Source organism: Gastrolobium bilobum, unplaced genomic scaffold (genome assembly GCF_033153095.1).
Source record: "Gastrolobium bilobum isolate Gb01-03AN ecotype WA unplaced genomic scaffold, APGP_CSIRO_Gbil_v1 utg2831, whole genome shotgun sequence".
Classification (NCBI taxonomy): Eukaryota; Viridiplantae; Streptophyta; class Magnoliopsida; order Fabales; family Fabaceae; genus Gastrolobium; species Gastrolobium bilobum.
In genome coordinates, this window is record NW_026899212.1 from 652,118 (window position 1) to 673,465 (window position 21,348).

The window sequence follows — 21,348 nt, forward strand, 5'->3', positions numbered from 1 at the left end:
CCCTGCATGACAATCTCTTCATGTATGATACATTAATTTCGTACACGACAAGAGAAATGACTAAACTCTCAAAAAGGTATGAATATACATACAAACCAATTGCGTAAATATGAACATCCCACTTGCAGAGTCAGAAATACACCGACAGCATAGATCAGTTGCTTACATATATATAGAATTCTTTGACATTGTGTCAAACAAAAAGTAGTTTGACACCTCATCCAAGAATCGTTGATCTTGCTTTGATTTAAGGATTCTGATTTATAAGCATGTAACACCGTTGATCTGGCTTGATCTGACGGCTCTTAGATGAGATATCAAAAAATCTTTTCCCATATATATATATATATATATATATATATATATATATATATATATATATATATAGCTGGATCCTTTGACACCAAATCCTAAACATTAATTTCCGTCAATCAACGGTTATTATTTATTGGAAATTAAATTTATTAATGAATTATTAATTTCCAATAAATAATAACCGTTGATGGGCGGAAATCAACGGTTAGGCAATATATTACAACATAAAAATCGAATAGAACCTAGTTAAATACTCACTAAAGAAAGAATGAAAAACTCCGAGATATAATGTTGTACTACGATAAAGATGTTACTCGGACAGAGTTATCAGCTGATCCAGTCAAGAAAATGGGCAAGGTCGGATGCCAATCCACAGCAGTAATTGGAGCACCGTGAGGAAGTGTTCTCCATCCACTCAAATGACCCTGAACCTGACACAAGGCAACAAAACATTGACATTTTCAGGTAACTGACAAGATAACCGCCAATATTCAAGCCAAAATTTGCTAGCTGTTACAAGTCAAACTAATATATGAGTAGGTAAATTATAATCCCCTTCAAAGGGATGGTCTAATCACAATATGGAGAGGAATTCAAGAAACATCAACCTGATATATGGGTGCTCTATCTGAGCTTGATGTTACCAAGAGTCTCCTCCCATTTGCATCTAACGCCATCTCATGTCTGCAATATCTTGAACCATAGACGGGGTAACAGAACCTATGAAATGTAAAAAAGATCATGCCGAGAACAAGTTCTTCAATCATATCCAAAAGCAAGGATAGAAGGAATGGAGATCAAACATTATCCCTCACAAAGCATAAATGAGCTAAAATGTTTTTTAACAGCAAAAAATGAATGAATAAATAAATAAATAAATAAATAAACACTGGTCGTACCATTGTTATTTCACATATGTATTGCATCCCAGTTGTAATTGATGTGATTAGTCCCAGCCCTCTCATAACTTTGATTGCGTTATACATAATTTCTTTTATTAGATGTGCTATACTTTTACATAATTTTACTCTAAATAAAATAGTATACATTTATATCATTTGAAATATTTACTCCATTCAATAGTAAGTAAGTTCTAGGTAAAAAAAAAAAGAGAGTAGATTTTAATTTCATGAAGAGTAAAATTAAAAATTAACATCTAATCATGAATCAACATTAATACTTTATCCCAAATTAATTGGGATCTACATTCGAACCCAAATAAAAAGCAATGTCAAATCATGAATAACAATGATAATTTTGATAACCTATATTTAAATTTATATGCCATAATGGATAAAACACTAAATCATAGCAGAGACAATTGCCTAATCATGGCACCGTTAATTATAACCTAGATGGAACTGCTTCCATGTTTTGAAAATTAAACACTACAATCATTGACCACATTATTAAACCTACTAATGTATCCAGTGACCAATACTTAAAATATCTAATCAGAATTGGCTCAGCATTTGCATAAAAAACGAGTCACGTCTGTACTAAAACCTCTTGATCATATGAGATACTATCTATCTATTAGATGCAGAATTATAGGAATTTAAGGAGGTTATTGGATACGCTAAGTTGTGTTGCTTTAATTACTTCAAGATGGAAGTGGATCCCGACATAAATTCACTATCAAAAGCCATATGGCTCAGCTCTTAATTTTCCAACTTTGTCTTAGTAAGAACAGGCACCTCATGGAAAACGTACATATATTTCCTTGTTAAGAAGGACAGTTTCGGAGAAGGACTAGCCATTAATGACAACCCTCAAATTCATGAATTTAATTTTCCTTGTCTTTGGCTGGTAAAAACAATTTTAAGCCTTCGTATTTGCACAAAAGTAAATTGAAAACATTGTAAGTCTAATCTTAGGATGTCTAACTAGAAATATACCTACTACAGTCTCTTGACCACAGGATTTGACCTTGATTTTGCAAACTCCACTCAAAAATCTGGCAACAAAGAACAGATTAGTTATTAGTATGAAGTATACAATCCATTTCACAAGCTGGAATAACACTAAATAGTACTTGCCTTCCCATCAGAGCCCAGGCTAAAAATGCTAGTCTCATCTGGTCCAAAAAGAATAGAACTGATAGAAGAATCATGTGCAGGCCAGCCAGTAATTTGCAGTCCAGCAGACATGTCTTTGGCTTGTTAAGGATGACTTTATTGTCAAACCAAGTGACCCCTGCTAGTACATTCACAACACAATACGTTCTCCTATCTAAAAGTAATTTTGCAGCAATTTATTTGACCGATTAACTGTGCCCAATAATCATAAGGAACCACCATAAAGCACAAAAATCCATCAATTTAGCCATTCCAGCAAAAGAAGATATAACTTTCTAAACACAAGCAACAAATCAATATTTTATTTCACATACAAATCACTGAATACAGGTACTATAGACCCACACAATGGGTTTGACCCTTCCCTAAACCTTGCACACTACAGGAGCATTATAGCACCAGGTTCACTTGATATGAATCTTTAAACACATTAATGCAGGGAAGTAATAAATGAATAAAATCAAAGGATACCGAACATGTGAATCATTCCATCAACAGCGGAAGCTGCTAAAATCTTCCCATTGTGATTAAAGCATAAAGAAGTAATTGCTGGCGGATCTTCTCCAAGAGGAAGGGCTGTCTTTATAAAATCCAAAATTAATCATAGCCAAAAATATGACAAACATTCTAAAAGAAGAACATACCATGGCTTTCCATGTCTTCATGTTCCACACAGTTAGCGAAGCGAAACCCAGGTTGTCAAAATAGTTGGAACCAGCCCTACACAGACAATAAATATGGTCCTCATAATTCATTGCTAAAATGTGTTAACAGTGTAACATTAACAAAAAAATGAACAACATAAAGGATGGGCATTGAGCGCATAATAGAAACCGGGTGACCAATGGTATTTAACCACAGTTTCATCCTTATGTCTAAAATCAAAACAGCAAAATGTACATATCATAATTAGACTAACATTGTGTTAAAACACAGGTCACCAAGTTAAACTAATTTACTACTTCAACAAAGAATTCAATATTTGAAAAATTAATGAATACCCTCCAGATGCTGCTGCAGACACAAAAATAGGCTCCACAGGACTGCACTTTATGTCCAATACACTGAGAAATCACATGTGTCAGAGAGTTGAAAAGCAATGTGTAGAAACCTGAAAAATATATAATTAGGAAATACCTTGGAAATGCTTCAGTTGTGTTGAGGTCACAGACAACTCTCTTTGCATCCACATTCCATGCCTTAATGCACCCATCCGATGTACCTATTAGAAGCTTTCATCAAGAGGAACAACTTAATAACTCAAATTTACAATCTTATATAATCAATAAAACCAAATAACTTTTGTCACCATGAGAAGTCAATTCACATACCAAGCGGTCTGATTTACATTCCCAATCAAGCGACAAAATTTCAGTGCCACAATATATGGTTGCATTTCTAGACACTGGAGTTGATGTATCATATGTCCATATCCTTTATTAAAACATGTAGAGCAAACAAAGACCAAATTGCTTGAGAGAGATTTCATAAAATTAAGGAAAATTTGCAGATACTAAGTGATAGGTAAAGAAGCATTAATGAAGGGAAACATATAAAGGGCAATTTCTAAACAAAAATGATTTGGAGCGCATCAACCTTTATTTCTTTTTCTTTTTTTTAATTTAATTTATCATCTGTTGTTGATGGTATTGCTCAAAATACACATAAGATTTCTAAATAGTGGCAAATGAGTACAGGCTACAGCCCAGTAATCAAGACTAATAATTACATGAAGACTGTTCCAGTTTTCCAATTAAGTAATAATCTTGATGTTTATTTCCATCAACTCCAAAAGAGGGTACCTGACAGTTCCATCGAGGGAAGCACTAGCGATATTATTCCCGGATGCAGAGAAGCGGCATCTGCTGATTGGACTAGTGTGCCCCAAAAATGTCTCCTAGACACCATAATAAATTGATTTTTACACAAACTCCAAAAAAATTTAATACACTCTGCAAATTCAGATGAAAGTACAGTGCAAACAAAATAAATAAATAAATAAATAAATAAGGCTCCATAGGCAATTTTACCTGGTGCTCTACTTTGACCTCAGCAAAATCTTCTTCCCTGTAAACTTCCCCATTGTTTTCTGCCACAAATTTAATTGTTAAATTTTTATTTCCAAATATGCAATCAATGGTTACTCAATACTTAATTGCTATATCAGCCTAAAGACCAATTTATTCCTTATTCAGAAAATTAGCTCAGTTCAGATATCAAGATTAGGTGCTGATTAAGTGAACATAATGCGTCCTGAAATTTTGTTAGAAATAATAAATAACAATAATAAAATGATTGATAGCTTCCTTGTTTTAAAGCTAGATAAACAAATACAAAGCTTTATTGTTTTATTTCCATGAGTTCTGCAACTGATTCAATATCTACAAACTGATTTTTACATGTCTGAAATTTTTGTTTATGCTTGCAGGGTCCTGAAACTAACACCGTCATTTGAAACCATAAAATATTAGATCTCTGCTCATACCATATCAGTACAACAAGTGGCAGTGTAAAATTAATTCCATCATTTATATTTAGGATGAATGAGAGAGTCATATTTCCAGCGAATTCCATTTACTTCTTAGAATTCACAGACATCTGATATTATTTGTTTTTACCTTTTCCCTACACTTCAATGATTAGTTAACTAGTTATCTTGTCAAAACACTAATTCATCATTTAGAACTTGTCAGCACATGGGTTTAAACAAGTCTATCCATAGAAACTAGCCATAAACTTGCTTAACAGATAATGATCAAGCAACTAATGAATATCATTTGACAAAGTGGGAGAGGCCTCAAAGTATATCTGCCTGCCGAAATGGAGACTGTCAAGACCTTTTTGAGTGGTATCACCAGCTCCACCATTTCCTAGTTGGTCATTCAATAGGAAAGTTGAATCATCCCCAGACTTGGAGCTGATATACTCAGACTGAATATATCCAGGTCCATCCACAACTGAATCTTGGCTAATCTCTGTTTGACCTGCTCGTGGAATAACAGTTGGAAAAACCTCCGGAGAATCTTTTGAGATGTGAGCACTTTCTTCACGCAAATTGCTCGATGAAATAAAACTTCCTTCCACTCTTCAATCCAAATTAATTAGAAAACCAAACATGTCAAATTAGAGACTCAGCAGCATTGAATAAAAATATGCTTACCTTCTAAACTGGCATAACTGTGCCTCCTTTTCATCAATTAAAGCCTGAAGTTGTGACAATTTAAGATTTAGGTGAATGATATCTCTTTTGAGTACGTTGGTAGCATTCATCTCTGAACTGATCTTCATCAGAGCAGGTAGACGTGATATTATTAAGGATAATTTCAGGAAAAAAAAGAAGAAAAAAACTTGATGAAAATGTGAAGCCTGAAGACATAAGCATCTCAAATGGAATCTAAAAGTGCAAAAAAAACCTTTGATTCCCAAATGCCATACTTCCTAGTTGTTGTATCCAAGAAAGTTTGTGAAAGGTAACATACTGGAGATTATAAAGAGAACCCATGATACATTTGTTGCAAAAATATATTCCCTAGCCCCTACCTACATCAATTACTACAGAAAAGGTATATCAATAAACACCCTACGAGGGTATCAACGTGCAATACAGTGAAAAGGATGGAAAAAGATAATTCACATTAGTAGCGGAGTATCCTCTTGTGACTTGTTTTTCATAAATTACCATTTACCAACATACACATGCATCAACCTGGTTTTAATTCGGTCACACCCTATTCAACCTTCTTTTAAAACTAGATGAGGCCCGTCAGACATAAACTCTGAAACTTAATGACCAAATTACATAGTAATAAGAGTAAGTCAATTATTGAGGAAATCATATTGTACCTATGAATCCGTAATTAACCCTGAAACATAAAAAGTAAAACTTGAAAAAGAGAATGAATAAAAAAAAAAAAAAAGATTTTGTGAAGGATATGAGTGCCATTGAAGATCTCACTCAAGAAGTTTCTGACAGAAAGATGCAAGGCCTGATACCACTCCTTGGAGAAAAAGATTCGAAATTCGGGATCCAAGTGTGGATTCTTGATATAAGGAATTGCTGCAACAAAAAAATAAGAACAACAAAAAATCATCATTGCAAGTTATTACAAAGAAACAAAAACAAGAACGACCACAAAACCAAAAAAGTAAAACGCACCAAACCATTGAGTCCAATCCTGTGATCTTTGCAATAAGTCAGTGCCATTGACTGCGAAAAACTCAACAACTTTGTCGCTACGATTTGATTGCAAGGCATGAACGACGTAGAACCTTAGAAGAGAAGCCTCCAACTTAGACAAGGTGGAAACGAGTGTCGTTTGGGAAGAAGAGGAGAGATAGTGTTTGAAGAAACCGAGCAGAGAAACCAACTTATCAGCCTGAAACTTGGGAACATAGACAGAGAAGATTAGGTCAAGAATCTTGTCAACCTCAAACCCTTTACCAATGTCGGTTCGCAATTCTGTCTCGTAAGCTTCAAGAGTGTAAGTGAATCCTCTGAACACCAGAAACTCCCTCACCAGCTCCTCCGCATACTGCATCTTCTCCATAACCTACTAACAGAAACACACAAACAAACATCGTCTTAGATTTGTTTTCTTGGCATTGGAACTGAACAGAACAGAAAACAAGAATCGAATCGTGTTGGATTGACAGAGGCTTCACAGTTACGGCGTCGTATTGGATCGGAATCGATGGTTGTGCTGTGCCGTTTCGAGTGGAGTTGTTGTTGCTAAATTGCGCCGTTGGGGTGTTGTTGTGTCCTCGGCGCTCCACCAGTTTTGGGAATTTTGGATACGACGGTTGTTTTACTAAGAAGATATGTGTCTGTTTTGCACACTGGTCGGGGGAATGTCACGTGTCACCGCGGTGGTCGTTAGCACCCAGTTCATGCCTGCACGTGCTTCTTAATGGTTCGGATCTGGTTGTGAACAAATATTGAATTTATACTGAAGATCACTAATCAGCTAAAATTATGTTTTGTTTTACTTTTTATAAACTTTTTTTTTTTGATAACAACTTTTTATAAACTTTTAGGAGGGATATTCTCGCTACTAAAATTTTTTACTATCAATTTATTACTTATTTAATCACTTAACATTTTCTTTTCTTCAAACATTTTTTAACATTCTCTCTCTTTGATCTAATGTTGATGTAATGAATAATAAGTTAGTAGTGAGAATTTTTGGTAGTTAGAATATCCTAACTTTAAATATATTTTACATTGTTGGGAAATAGTTTTCTCATTTTACATGAGAAAATTTTCTCATGCTACATTCACAATACATGAGTGGGTCTCATTTTGACTTTTTTGTCTTATCACCTTTTTGTAGACTCCACTCATGTATTGTGTGTGTAACATGAAAAAATTTTCTGACGAAAATCAATTCCTGCATTGTTATGCATGAATTATAGATATCATTTAGTTTAATCGGTCGTTTAAAATAGTTAAATTAATTGAATCTAGCGTTGAATTACTTTTCAGTGTAAATAAATTAATTGAACAATTGATTTTATATCAAAAGCATTAAATGCATCGCTTTTTGTTATATCTGAAAGGGAAAAGGTTCTTCACAGGAAACAGCTTGACTGCTTGGGCATATCCATTTTGTTATGGTTTGTTTTGTACAGTTAAAGAGATAATTAGGTAAGTATACCAAAATAAAAAAAAATGTCAAAAACTCCATGTAATTTTTGCTAGAATCATTTATACCATATGATTTTTTTAATTATTTTTCTCCTGAAATTTTTTCATTCAAATACACCTCTATTTACAAACGATAAATTCATAATTTATATTTTTTTCTATATAACTAAAAACCCTTCCTTAATTTTCGAATGATTTTTTCCTATATTTTTACAAACAAATATATACACGTACATAAACAAAATTCACTACCGAGATTATATTACGATCTTGTCATTTATTTAAGGGAAATCATTATCTTATTTTATATGAGATAACTATCTCATGTTGTTCTCACATCAAAAATTGTACTATCATTTTTTTTTTCTTTTTTTACTAGGTGTGGGCTCCATCACATCATGTGTCTAAAATAGGAAATAACTATCTCCAACAACATGAGAAAATAGAATCTCTTTATTTAATATGTTATATAAGTATTTGAATTGAGTGCATAGTTTTCTTTCTCCTTTGTTTAGGATTTGGAAGGATTTTAATTTGCCCAAAGAATACCAAACAGTCATCAAACTTTTATCTGTAACACAAACTCCCGCACTTAATATTTCTTAGTTATATTTAGGATTAATAGTTCTTTGCCAAACTTTTTTTTTTTTTTTTTTTGATAACAAAGGAAAGCTACAAAACAAACAAATTAGAAAGAAACATTCCTGGCCAACAAGGTGCCCCTACAATCCTCTTATAAAAGGTCCCTACAACCATTCGGAGGAGAGCTGAACCAGCAAGTATCCCAGTCATTATCAACCTGAGTTTAGCCATCCAATCAGCCACTCGGTTGCCTTCTCTATAAGTATGTAAAATATTTACCTGCCAATGGAGGTTAAGTAATTCCTTAATTCTATTCACAAGAGAACAACATGAATGAGTATTTATACACCCTTCCACAATCAAATGATTAGCCGCCATTGAGTCTCCTTCCAAGATTATATATCTATAATTTTGTTGCCAAGTCCACTCCAAACCAATTACACACCCCCACAATTCCGCCATAAGCACAGTGCCATAACCCAGATTTTTGTTAAATCTGTGCACCCAATTCCCATAAGTATCTCTAATAACTCCACCACAAGTCAGATTTGAACCATTATTTCTACAAGATCCATCAATATTAATCTTGATCCAACCCTCCATGGGAGACTTCCAATTAATCCAAACCTCCTTCATAGTTTCCACAACTAAATCAGAAGACATCAGAATTTCATTAGAATTTTCAATATTTAAAATGTTAATAGAAATCTGATGGAAAAAATCCTGGGGATTAAGACCTTTGCCCTTGAAAATGAGATTATTTATTTCCTTCCACATATGCCAACAGATAACTCCAAATCCCAGCTGCCATCTTCGATTGTAGTCCCTAGACTTCAGTTCTTTGCCAAACTTTTATTTGACTGCAGACTAATTTTTTTTTATGTAGATTGATAATTAGTTAAAAACTTCACGTTGCTCCATATTGAAATAAGGACTCAAATGCCAAAAATATCCATGATGTATTTCAACATGGATATTTTTAATGAATGTTTAGCATATGTTTATGTAACCCATAATAGCACAATATTTCTAGTGATGGTGTCATTTTACTCTACTTTGGACAGTATCTCTAATATGTATGTGTTGAGTGTGTGTGTGAGTCAAATCACCCCTTGTGATTTTTTTTTCTATAATCATTTACTGACTGTCATTTTTTTAATCATTTTTTCACTGTGTTTTTTTTCTAAACCACTTATTCCTATGTGTTTTTATTTTTAATCACTTATCTTTCGGTGATTTTTTATGGAACCTAGGGCAAAATAGACATATTCCCTAAAGTTTTAACAATAATAGAGGTGGACTTTTTATTTTATTTTTGGTAAAATAATAGAGGTGGACTTTAATGGAAAAATCACAGGGAAAATAAGTGATTAAAAAAAACATAGAGGTAAGTGATTCTGATGGAAATCCCAGGGTATTTTTAAACTTTTCTCGTATTATTAAATAATACTTATAGGGGAAAAATTTATTATTTAGTAAGATTTTTAGTATAGACAAAAAATTTAATAGTTTAAATTTTTAAGTAAAAATTAATTAAATAAGACTTTGTATAATCCTCTCAATTTTTTTGCTATAACAAATTAAGTAATGCTGATTTCTTTTTACTATACTTTTATACTTTTGACATTTTTAAAAATAGAAATGGATGTTGATAACTATAGAAGCTATTAAGTGTTGTTAGTATAGATTTTAAGAACTTGATTATAATTTCATAATTAATAAATATTTAATTGAAAACCTAGTTAAATTATGAAATAAAGTAGAAACATAAAAATCCATTATAAAATTTCAAATTATATAAAAATGTTTAAAATTTAATTAAATTATAAAATATTACAAAGTAACTATCTACTTATAAAGTCTTAAAGACAAATGCTGAAAGTTTATAATTTGTCATTTTATTTTATTTTAAATATTTAAAACAATCTGAAAATGAATTCTCTCATATTTAATTTTAATATGATGAGGTCATATGAATCTCATTCATTTATTAACAAATTAACAGTCAATAATTAATGATCAACGACCCCTAATTAATATAAATATTGCTTTTATTTTATTTTATAAATTTTGTCAATAAAATTATGATCATTGATTCATTAATAAATGTTTGATATTCACCACATACCATTAACATGTTAAAATTAGATGTGAAATTATGAGAGGATTCATTCTCAAAGTACTTATTCCTGCACACAATATTAATTATTAGGAAAATAATATTTTTTAACATTTCAAATTATTGGATTCAAATTTGGGTGACTCAACTAAACAATGTAAATTTATATTTTAATACAAATTTATCTTTTCTATAACTTTTATATTTTAATATAAGTATATTTTTTAAATATTGGATTTATATATATATATTTAACTTTATAGTTACTTTTATTGCAAATATTATATAAGAATTAATATAATTATAAATAGAGAATGAAATATCTTTCACTAACATAATTCAAAACAACTAAAACAAATACATAAACTTCTTATTAACTTATTAAAATATATATTTGTTATATATATTCTATAAAATTAACCCATAGATAAACTCCAACTCAACCCCCTAAATCATAAAATTTTGGAAATTAGGGTTAAAAAAAGCCTACGTAAAAGTAAATTTTATGGGGCAATACCGAATTAATATAGAGCTTTTGGGCTTGACCCACAGCAAATTTGAAGTCACCTCTAGGAGTTTGTTTGTATGCCTCGTTCCAAAAGGATTTGTGTTTGAACCTTCTAATCAATGATGCTATGCTATATTACTAAATGCAACCACTGAATTTATCCAAGACTAACAACTTTGTCATCTATGCAAAATTCAGTTTTAACGAAGCAAAGAATATATGCACTGAATGTATATGTGGAAAAATCTGACCGAATACTTTGTAACATGTTTTGAACTAGAAGACAAAGCACAGCTGTGCTACTGAGATGTGTAGTGGCGTACACTTTTAAGAGATCGCATTACGGCTTAAAACCTGTTCCCCGGGTACAACCAACATGAACAAACATGGTAACTGCTTAACTATTGTGCTAACTCCATACGGCCATTCCTTAGTCCTCATCAAGATATTTGTCTCCGACCATTGAAAATTATTTCAATGCAAATCAGTTTTAACTTTTTTTCCCCATATTTCATGTTAGTTGTATAACAGCCAATAACAAAAGATAATGATTTACACTATTTTCTAAGCTTGTTTTCTCTAAAGGGTGCTATATTTATTAGTGAACAAGTTCAATTGAAAAGGCTGCACTACACTAGTGACTAGTGAGCAACTCATCTATCAAGATTTCAAGCAACTTTGATAAGTTGTTACCCACAAAAAGTTGTCTAGCATCCTTTACAGATTTGTTTCAGCACAGAAACTAAACTGTTTGCTCTTATTTTTTTGAAAAATTAACTCAAATCCCTTCAACCAATTTATGGCTTCCAATGTGGTCATTTCACTAGCAATACTAGCTTTATCAGTGCTAATTCTAGCAGTAAGTTCAGATGCTAGTGGGATTGCTATTTACTGGGGTCAAAATGGAAACGAGGGAACCTTGGAAGAAACTTGTTCTTCTGGGTACTATGCTTTTGTGAACATAGCTTTCCTAGCTGCATTTGGGAATGATACAACTCCTGTTTTGAACCTCGCAGGCCATTGTGTCCCTTTAAACAATGGATGTGCCAATTTGAGTTCTGATATTAAGTCATGCCAAGCCAAGAACATCAAGGTAATGCTCTCCATTGGAGGAGAAACTTTTAAAAATTATACTCTTACTTCAGCTGAGGATGCTAGGCAACTTGCAACGTACTTGTGGAACAACTTCTTGGGTGGACAATCCTCCTCACGACCACTTGGGGATGCTGTCTTGGATGGAATTGATTTTGTCATTGAAGGTGGCCAAGTTCAGTACTGGGATGAGCTTGCAAGGAACCTCTCAAGCTACAGCAACCAAAGCAAGAAAGTGTACTTAACTGCTGCTCCACAATGTGTTTTTCCTGATGCTAGCCTTGGAGCTGCTCTCAATACAGGCCTATTTGACTATGTTTGGGTTCAATTCTACAATAATCCACCCTGTCAATACACTGCGGGAAATGCAACTTATCTTCAAAATTCTTGGGAAATATGGACTTCAAGCATTCCTGCAGCTAATATTTTGTTAGGCCTACCAGCTGCACCTAATGCTTCTATAGGTGGATTCATTCCTCCCTCTAACCTGATTTCAGAAGTTCTTCCAGCCATTAAGAATTCAACTAAATATGGAGGAGTGATGCTTTGGTCGAAGTACTATGATAATCTCACTAACTACAGCTCCTCCATAAAGAACTATGTTTGATCGTTGAATACTTTATGAGCACAATTACACAGATTAACAATTTTAGCTTGCTCTTGTTTGTATGTTTAGCCAGTTTCCAATAATTGCGTGCCTCATTAAATGAAGTGTATGAGTATCATTGTTGCTAATGTCTTCTGTTAAGAAAAGTATTTTTAAATTATGTCTTCATGTTTGTCTATCTAATTGAAAATTGCAAGGGAATTTTTTAATAATGTGATTTGTGTCCAATATTGATTTCAGCAAAATAAGTCAACAAAGTTGAGCTAAGTTTAATATTTTTTTTATGGGACAGGATCCGTTTATAAATTTTTTTTGCAATTACACTAATGTAGGACCGGTCGTACATTGTGTGATTAATGTAGGACCAGTCCTACATAGTGTAGTTTGTAAGAGTTTTTAAACAAAAAAGTTTATAAATATAACCTGTCCCTTTCTTTATTGATGTATTGAAGACGACGTCCAAACACCAGAGGACATGACGATAATTAGGAGTGTGCAAAAAAACTGGTTCACTTGCCCTGTCCTTGACCTGACCCATAAATACCTATTTTTTTTTTTGAACTGGGTTTAAATACTGACTCACTTTATTTGGGTCAGTTTTAGACCTGACTTGTTTTAATAATGACTCATTGACCCAAAACTTGATCCATACCCATTATATGAAAAAAAAGAAAAAAAATCACAATTACATTACAAAAAAGTTTTAACGTAAAACAATTACGTCAAAAAATTTTACGCAAAATATTTCCATCAAAATTTTTCAAAAAAATTTTGACGGAAATTTTTTTCATCAAAATTTGTGACTAAAATTATTTCTGTAAAAAAATTTGACGGGAAAATTTTTTTACGGAATCTAAATTTCGTCAAAATATTTCACAAAAATATATATTCATCAAAAATTTCGACGAAACACATTTCTATCGAAATTTTTTGAAGAAAAAAATTTCATCAAAATTCTTTACAGAATTCAAATTTCGACGAAAGTTTTCAACGGAAACATTTTCGTTAAGTTTTTGACAAAAAAAAAATATTTGTCAAAATTTTTAGCAAAATACATTTCCATCGAAAATTTTCGACTAAATATTTTCGTCAAATTTTTTGATAAAAAACATTTCCATCAAAATTTTCAACGGAACACATTTTTGTCAAAAAATTTCATAAAAATTTTTGAGAAAAAATATTTCGATAAAAAATTTTGACGGAAAAATATTCTGTCACAATTCTTTAAAGAATCTAAATTTCGTCGAAAGTTTCGAATGAAACATTTCCCTCAAAACAATTTCCGTCGAAATTTTTGTCAGAACACATTCGCATTGAAATTTTGAACCAAAAACATTCCGTCAAAAATTTTGACGAAAATCTTTTTTCGTTTAAAACATTTGATGGAGAAAATCATTTTCGTCAAAACTTTTGACGAAAACTAAATTACGATAGAAAATTTATTTTTGTAAAAATTTTCATTAAAGAAAAAATTTCCTTGCTTTTCGACAAAAAGTATTCTGACGAAAAAATAATTTTGTAACGAAATTTTCGTCATTTGCAACGTAGAAATTTCGACGAAATTTTGTGACGAAACCAAGTCAAAAACGGGTCAGGTCATATTTGACCCATTTCAGAAACCAAGTCAGGTCAGATCCGAACCAGTTCTGAACTAGTTCAAAAAAATCCAAACCAAGTCAGATGTAACGCCCGACCGCTTCAAGAATCAATGTGTGCTTTTTTTTCACTCGCATACTTCCCGGGAAAACTTTCCAGGAGGTCACCCATCCCAGAATTGCTCCAAGTCAAGCACGCTTAACTGTGGAGTTCTTCCGTTCCGAACTACGAAAAGTAAATGCATCTTGTTAGCATAGGTAGTACCAATTAATTCTTATAAGCTATCTCAAACTGTGCAGTCTTATACCTGCACAGTCTTTGGAATCTCTCTCTTTCGGGTGTCGATTCGATTCATTCATGCATGTAACCCCCCGCTGGAAGCCTGTCAAGAGCCGCTCCTTGTCCGTGCCTCTTTGCACCGGCGATCTCTCCCCGCCCTCGTCAGCGCTCGGGATGTTACATCAGACCTGACTTAGATCAAATCAAAGCTGGTCGGGTCAAAATACCTGACCTATAAAACCAAGTTGGGTCGAGTCGGGACAAAAATCTGACCCGACCTGACCCATGCATAGCACTAACCATAATGGCTTCATGTATACCAAATAACAACCATTCAAAATTTTGCATTAATTCTCCTAATCTCGGGTTTAATTCCATAATGGCTGATCTTTATGTTCTTTGGTAATTTCAATAAATGTAATCCTCACTACAACTGCAAGTGTATTGTTTGTCTGAGTAAAAATAAAACACATTATTGTCAAGCCAGTTCTAATATGAAGTCTTCTAAACCTTCCGTGATTGTTTTTTATTTTATTTTTCTTATGATATGATTTCTGGAAGACGTAAAAGGACCAATTCTAAAGCTTCTGGTGGCAGCAAACAACTACATGACAAGGTCAGACCAAAATTTTTCTGTGTTACAATTTACACGCTATCTTGGTGACATTGTGGAATTGCTACATGTGGCATGAGATGTAAGATGACTGTTAATGGTGAATGAGCTGAACTGGTTATACTCTCTTTTCATAGCTTTGTATACATGGTCTAGGCCTTCCTCAATTAACTCGAGTACTGTTTGCGGCATTGGTGGCATATTAATGTCCATTGAACCTTCTAGCATCCTCACTATTTCCCCCATTGTTGGTCGAATGAATACCTCATCTTGGATACACCAAAAGGCAACTTTCAGAGCTCTCATTAGCTCTTCTTCATCAACTGCCCCATTTAATCTTCTATCTGCAACTTTGATTGTTGATCCATTTGTCAACTCCTATAATTACCAAACATTTTATGATCAGTACTTATCAAACAGTAAGATATCTCAAGTTCACATATCAAATGTACCCTGGAGGAGTGAAGAAATAACTTCTAAGGTGGTGTTCTATTTTATTATATTTTTGGAGCTGCTTCTCTATATTGAATAGAATGTAATTTTTTTAAAGTTAAAAACAAGCAAATATTATAGGAAAAATAAAAACATCTTGATTGAATTAATTGATTAGGATGTTCTATGCCAAAACTTAAAGATGATGTTAAAGTTGATTCCACATCAATAAAAAGGCAGAAAAATGAATAAAACTAATATATGAAATATACCTTGTAAGCCCAACCAGGATAGAAGAAGTCCTCTGCATCAAAGGACATGTCAAGATTTCTCCTGCCACCAATGATCTCTAAAAGAAGCATCCCATAGCTGTAAACATCAGCTTTAACAGTTATAGGGCGATTACTAACCCATTCTGGTGCCAAATAACCTCTAGTGCCTCTGACCATTGTTACCACATGAGAGTGCTCCCTTGCCATCAATTTGGCCAGTCCAAAATCAGATACTTTAGGACAAAAGTTTTCATCTAACAATATATTTTCTGGTTTAATGTCACAATGTATTATCCGATTTCTGCACTGCTCATGAAAGTATGCAATCCCTTGAGCAGTGGTTATGGCTATATTAAAACGAGTTGGCCAATCTAGTACTCTATCTCGCCCTTGATATGAAGGGAAGATCCATTTATCCAAGGACCCATTCTTCATGAACTCATAAACCAGAAGCCTGCCAAAACAAACATTTGCTTAAGCCAAAGTGTATGCTACATACGAATTCTTTAACCATTTAAAATTGAGGTCTTGTATTGAGCTAAATGTAACTTCAAGCAATATCCACTTGATGACAAAAAATGCTAGTGCCTAGTTACAGTCCCCAAAAGATGCTACTTGATAGCCAACTTTTAAGATGTCAAGAGAAAAAATTCATAAATTTTTGGTCAAGAAACAATGCATACCGGTGTGATCCCTCTGAACAATAGCCGCATAGGCGAACCAAATTCATATGATGCATTGAGCCAATGGTGTTTACTTCAGTGATAAATTCTTTCTCTCCGTGGGGCAAAACCCTTTCAAGTTTCTTCACTGCAACTAAGGTACCATCTCCCAGGCTTCCTTTGTACACACTCCCAAATCCACCTGCAAAATATGAACAGTTAGCAACAATATACACTAAACCAAAACTCAAATCCTCTGCCTATAATTTCCCCTTTACTATAAAATATAATATAGGATAAACTCACCTGTTCCTAGCAGCTGTGAAAAGTTGCATGTCCTGATTTGCAAATCACGGAAGGTGAAATTCATTGGAGCACCTGATAATATCAAGGAACTTTCCATCTCTCTTCTCAAAGTTCTTTTTCTGTGAACACTGTAATATAGTAATAAACATAGCAAAGCAATGAGAACTGTCATGCTTAGAACAATGGGAATAATCACAGCCTTCTCCTTGGCACTCCCCAATCCATCAGAAGAGCTATTAGACCCTCCTACTTGGCCTTCTGGTGTCCATGAGCCATTATTTACTCTTTCCTTCACAAACAAAGTGGAGCTGGTATCCTCAAAACCACCAAAATTTAAGCTCCTCAACACCCAGCAGTATGGTCTCTCCTCATTTAGCCCATAAACAGAAGCAACACAATCACAATCTGATAAGCAAGCATCCCCACATTTTGATACACTGGCAACATCACTATAGTTAGCTATTACTGAAAATTCAGAAAAATAATAATTGGTTTGCTGCACCACTGAAATCCTAAACTGGGATGTCTGGTTTTCATGCTTAGCATTGCATTTTCCAACAAGAGATGAATTCTCAAAGCATTGGCCATCCCTGCCAACTTTAGAAGTCCCTGGCAAGCAAGTGCAAGAGGCTTTTGTCTTACTTCTATCCAAGTTACAAACCCCATTGCCACAAATTGCAGCAACATCACAAGGATTTGAAACTGCAGCCCACTCTGGCATCCACTGTCTTGACCCGTTTACATCATCATCCCAACGGTACAAACGCAAATTGCCATTCTTTTCCAGTGTCAGTCTCCGAAGAACAGCTAATGGTGTAGATTGGTGAACTGCAGAAGACAAGCCTGCATCATCATCATCATTCTTATACACATAAACTGCTCCTTCAGATGATTCTCCATATACAATTCCAAAGCTTCCAGCTTGATCTAAAACTGCTATAACTTCTCCTGTGACATTGGAGATATCAGGGCCTTGCCAGTAAGAATAGTTGGTATATGATTCATCTAAAGCCGGGTAAGTTTCTGGCAGATTGTAAGTCAGTGCAAGGCTTAAGGAAGTAGGCTGTTGAAGCATTTTGAGAGCATAGTAGCCACCATGAGAGGAAGACTTTGATGATGTTAACTCTAAAGAAACTGTAAGAGGCTGGTTTGGGAGGAGTGTGTCCGAAGGTTGAGAAAAACTCTGCCACACAGGGTGGTTGTTGGTGTTGTGGATGATGAAGTTTCCAGATTCTGCCATGACTGCTGCTTCTACACCAGCACCAGAGGTGTTTGAGGCCCATATGGTGGTGTCTCCATCCATGAGAACGAGGTTGCCAGTGGTGTCAAGCTCCAAGATTGCATCTTGAGATACTGGGGAGTCTCTATTTGGATTGAGAAAGAAAATGAAATATGTTGGCAACATGGTATAGAGAGAGAGAGAGATGCTCATAACCTGCAAAATCTTTTGTAAAGACTATAGACTAGATGGAGATATGATTTATGACTTTGTCTTTGTTTAAGTCAGAAACCAGTAACTAACCATCTAATCTGCACTTCATTGACATTCTCTGTAACCATGAAACTATTTAATATAACTGGGTACAACTACTTGTCCTTAACTAAATCATAACAAACTATAAAAAATTATAATGTTCACTAAATTAAGTAAAATTAAATCAAAGATAAATATATCTTTATTTACTCATTTTACACAAATTTTCTTTTAATGCACATTTTCCAAACATTTTCACATGCAAACTTTAGTCTTCACAAAGATTTATTGCATACATATAATAATTAGTTCATTTAAAAAATGGATGATGGTACAAAAAAACTAACGATATTAATCACAGCACTACCTATTGGGTGACCAAACTAAGGTTCGATCTCCAGGAAGCTCAGCAAACCAAATTCCCAGATTAAATAATCGATTATCAGACTCTGCTGGAGTGAACCCCAAAGCAAATGTTCCATTATCTGAAACCCATGTTTGGTCCTTGCTAGCCAATAATCTCGAGCCCAAATCAATCTGGCTCGAAATGCAGCTACTGAAACAACCCAGGACCATAGTAAGAGTGACCCAAAAACAAGTAAAGGGAGATGAAACACTTGCCATGACAAGCTACACTTGCATGGATTGTATTGAGTATTGACTATATATTACTGAAAAAACGAAGCTTACATAATGGTTTGGCATAGTGTTATTATATGGTGACAACATAAGGAGAGTGTAGTGTTCTATTTTGAGAAGAGAAACACATAAATTGAACACGTGGTTAGTGGTTGGTGAACTACAACTTTGAAAAAGCTTGCTTCATGTGTGGTCGGCTATGAGGATATGATTATTATACATGATGGCATGGCTTCATTTCTTTTTTGTGGTTTTCATATGTGACTTCAGGTCTGTGAGTGGCCGAAAGAGCTAAGGCTTGACAATATTGACACGTAGTTGTTGCAACTAATAATAATTTGCATCAAAGATGAGGATGAATGTTTTGTTTTGTCCACAGATCACACTTTGAAAAAGGGGGTGGTGCTTGCCACATTATGGTGACTTTGGAGCATCTAGCTAGCTATGGCTCAATTGTGACAATAATATTAAAGAAATAGTGATATGCAACCAAAAAATTTAGTCGAAATTTGATTTGAATTTAGACAGATTCAATGATGAATATTGTATAAGATAAAATGAATAATAAATTGATAATCACCCATTTATCAGAAAGGACTATAAATGTATTAACTTATTCTTTCAAATATTTTAATGAACAAAATCTAGCTAAATAGCGTTTTTTTAGATTAAATATTTAAATGAATTATTGATAGTTATTGCCTTAGGATAGTATTTTATTTTAGTAGTACTTAATTATTATTTTTGTATACGTAAAAAGTGTTTGTAATTTTAAAAAACATAATTTTGTGATATTTAAGTAAAATAATTGTGTTTTAATGCATATTTGATAATTTTTTATTTACTTTCTCCTTCACAAAATTAGGAGGAAAGAAAATGTGACAATATTGTGGAAAATAAGAGAAGATAAAAAATATCAAAATATAGTGATTTCGCTTAAAATGATATAATATTGTATATTTTAAAATGATAAATATTTTTTTCATATAAAAATAGAGTATAATGTTTCTCATATAAAAAATAAAATAATTTTTTAGACACGCATAAAAATATATAAAGCCTATGTAAAGAGAAGAAAAAAAAAAATTCACACACTTTATGCCAGAAATATTAAAGTCATAAAAATAATATAGTTAAAAAGTATTAAATAAAATAATACCTAATTGTCCAACTCAAAACTTTTGGCCCCATTTGACTGTATACGGAATTCCGGAGGAGAGCCGAAACTTAGTCGGGACATTGTAACCAAATTTCAAGCTCAAATAGATCGATGCTCAATTTCAAAAGTCTTCGTCGCTTGCCCATTCTTCCTACCGTACTTTCTTATCATTGCATTCATTGTTTTATTTATTATTTTTTATAGTGTATTTATCTCAATTTTAGAGCATCTTTTATTATAAGCATTTCATTTAATATTAAATACATATAAAAATGTGTGTTATGTTAAAATTATATGTTTAAGGTATTTATCATTTTAAATAAAATACTTTTATGTCATTTTTAATGAAATTACGTTATTTTAATATTTATTTTGTTAGTTTTTATATTTTCTCTTTTTTCCTAATTAAAAACTAACAAATATACGTTAAAATAATATAATTTCATTAAAAATGAGATTAAGTTATGTCATCAAACATAAACTTTTTAACATTAACTACCAAATCAATTGTAGAGCTTAATCGACTTGGAAGATCTTAAAATTGTTAAGTGGTGTTTAAAAGTAACTAAAGACCATTCATAATTTCTCATCACCATCAAAACATTTATTTACATTAAAATGATCTAACTGTAATATATTTTATTTTAGGGATTAATAATTCTCATATTAAATTAGATAATTTTATCTCATATACATACATAAAAGTGTGAGGCTCATGTTTTTTTCTCTCTCTTGTTTTTATATTGTCTCATATGAATCCCACACACTTTTATGCTTGTTTAAAAGGTACAATTTATTTCCTACAACCTTAGGATCTCAAGAGTATAATTTTAATAAATAAAAAACAATATAAGTTAATGATAGAATATTAGACCTATTTTTTTTCCCCATGTATAGTGTATCTCCTATGTAACATGAGAATCTCAATAGAAGAAAATAAAAATAAAAATTAATTAAAATTTTGATATAAT

The 21,348-nt window shown here is 32.9% G+C and overlaps 3 protein-coding genes across 7 annotated transcripts; 1 reads left to right on the top strand and 2 right to left on the bottom strand.

Moving 5' to 3' along the window:
- Window positions 1-51: 51 nt before the first annotated feature.
- Window positions 52-7,251, bottom strand: LOC133288297 (uncharacterized). 5 transcript variants are annotated; one of them, XM_061486021.1, is made up of 16 exons: window positions 7,062-7,251; window positions 6,550-6,943; window positions 6,328-6,450; window positions 5,554-5,695; window positions 5,231-5,478; window positions 4,424-4,482; window positions 4,196-4,290; window positions 3,725-3,827; window positions 3,531-3,625; window positions 3,395-3,457; window positions 3,038-3,113; window positions 2,865-2,973; window positions 2,355-2,467; window positions 2,214-2,272; window positions 924-1,035; window positions 52-746 (listed from the first exon to the last, which is right to left on the bottom strand). In XM_061486021.1, exons 2-16 carry the CDS (start codon window positions 6,938-6,940, stop codon window positions 612-614), a joined length of 1,923 nt encoding a protein of 640 aa, XP_061342005.1. In that variant the 5' UTR covers window positions 6,941-6,943; window positions 7,062-7,251; the 3' UTR covers window positions 52-611. The 5 variants fall into 5 exon arrangements, with proteins under 5 accessions (XP_061342005.1, XP_061342008.1, XP_061342004.1 ...); XM_061486024.1 differs by having other exon boundaries at window positions 6,550-6,946; XM_061486020.1 differs by having other exon boundaries at window positions 7,056-7,251.
- A 4,794-nt stretch (window positions 7,252-12,045) lies between these two features.
- LOC133288327 (hevamine-A-like) lies at window positions 12,046-12,945 on the top strand. The gene has a single exon (XM_061486057.1). It carries the CDS (start codon window positions 12,046-12,048, stop codon window positions 12,943-12,945), a length of 900 nt encoding a protein of 299 aa, XP_061342041.1.
- A 2,527-nt stretch (window positions 12,946-15,472) lies between these two features.
- Window positions 15,473-19,155, bottom strand: LOC133288324 (G-type lectin S-receptor-like serine/threonine-protein kinase At5g24080). Its single transcript, XM_061486053.1, has 5 exons — window positions 18,947-19,155; window positions 17,106-18,469; window positions 16,821-17,001; window positions 16,138-16,591; window positions 15,473-15,811 (listed from the first exon to the last, which is right to left on the bottom strand). Exons 1-5 carry the CDS (start codon window positions 19,153-19,155, stop codon window positions 15,473-15,475), a joined length of 2,547 nt encoding a protein of 848 aa, XP_061342037.1.
- Window positions 19,156-21,348: the final 2,193 nt, after the last annotated feature.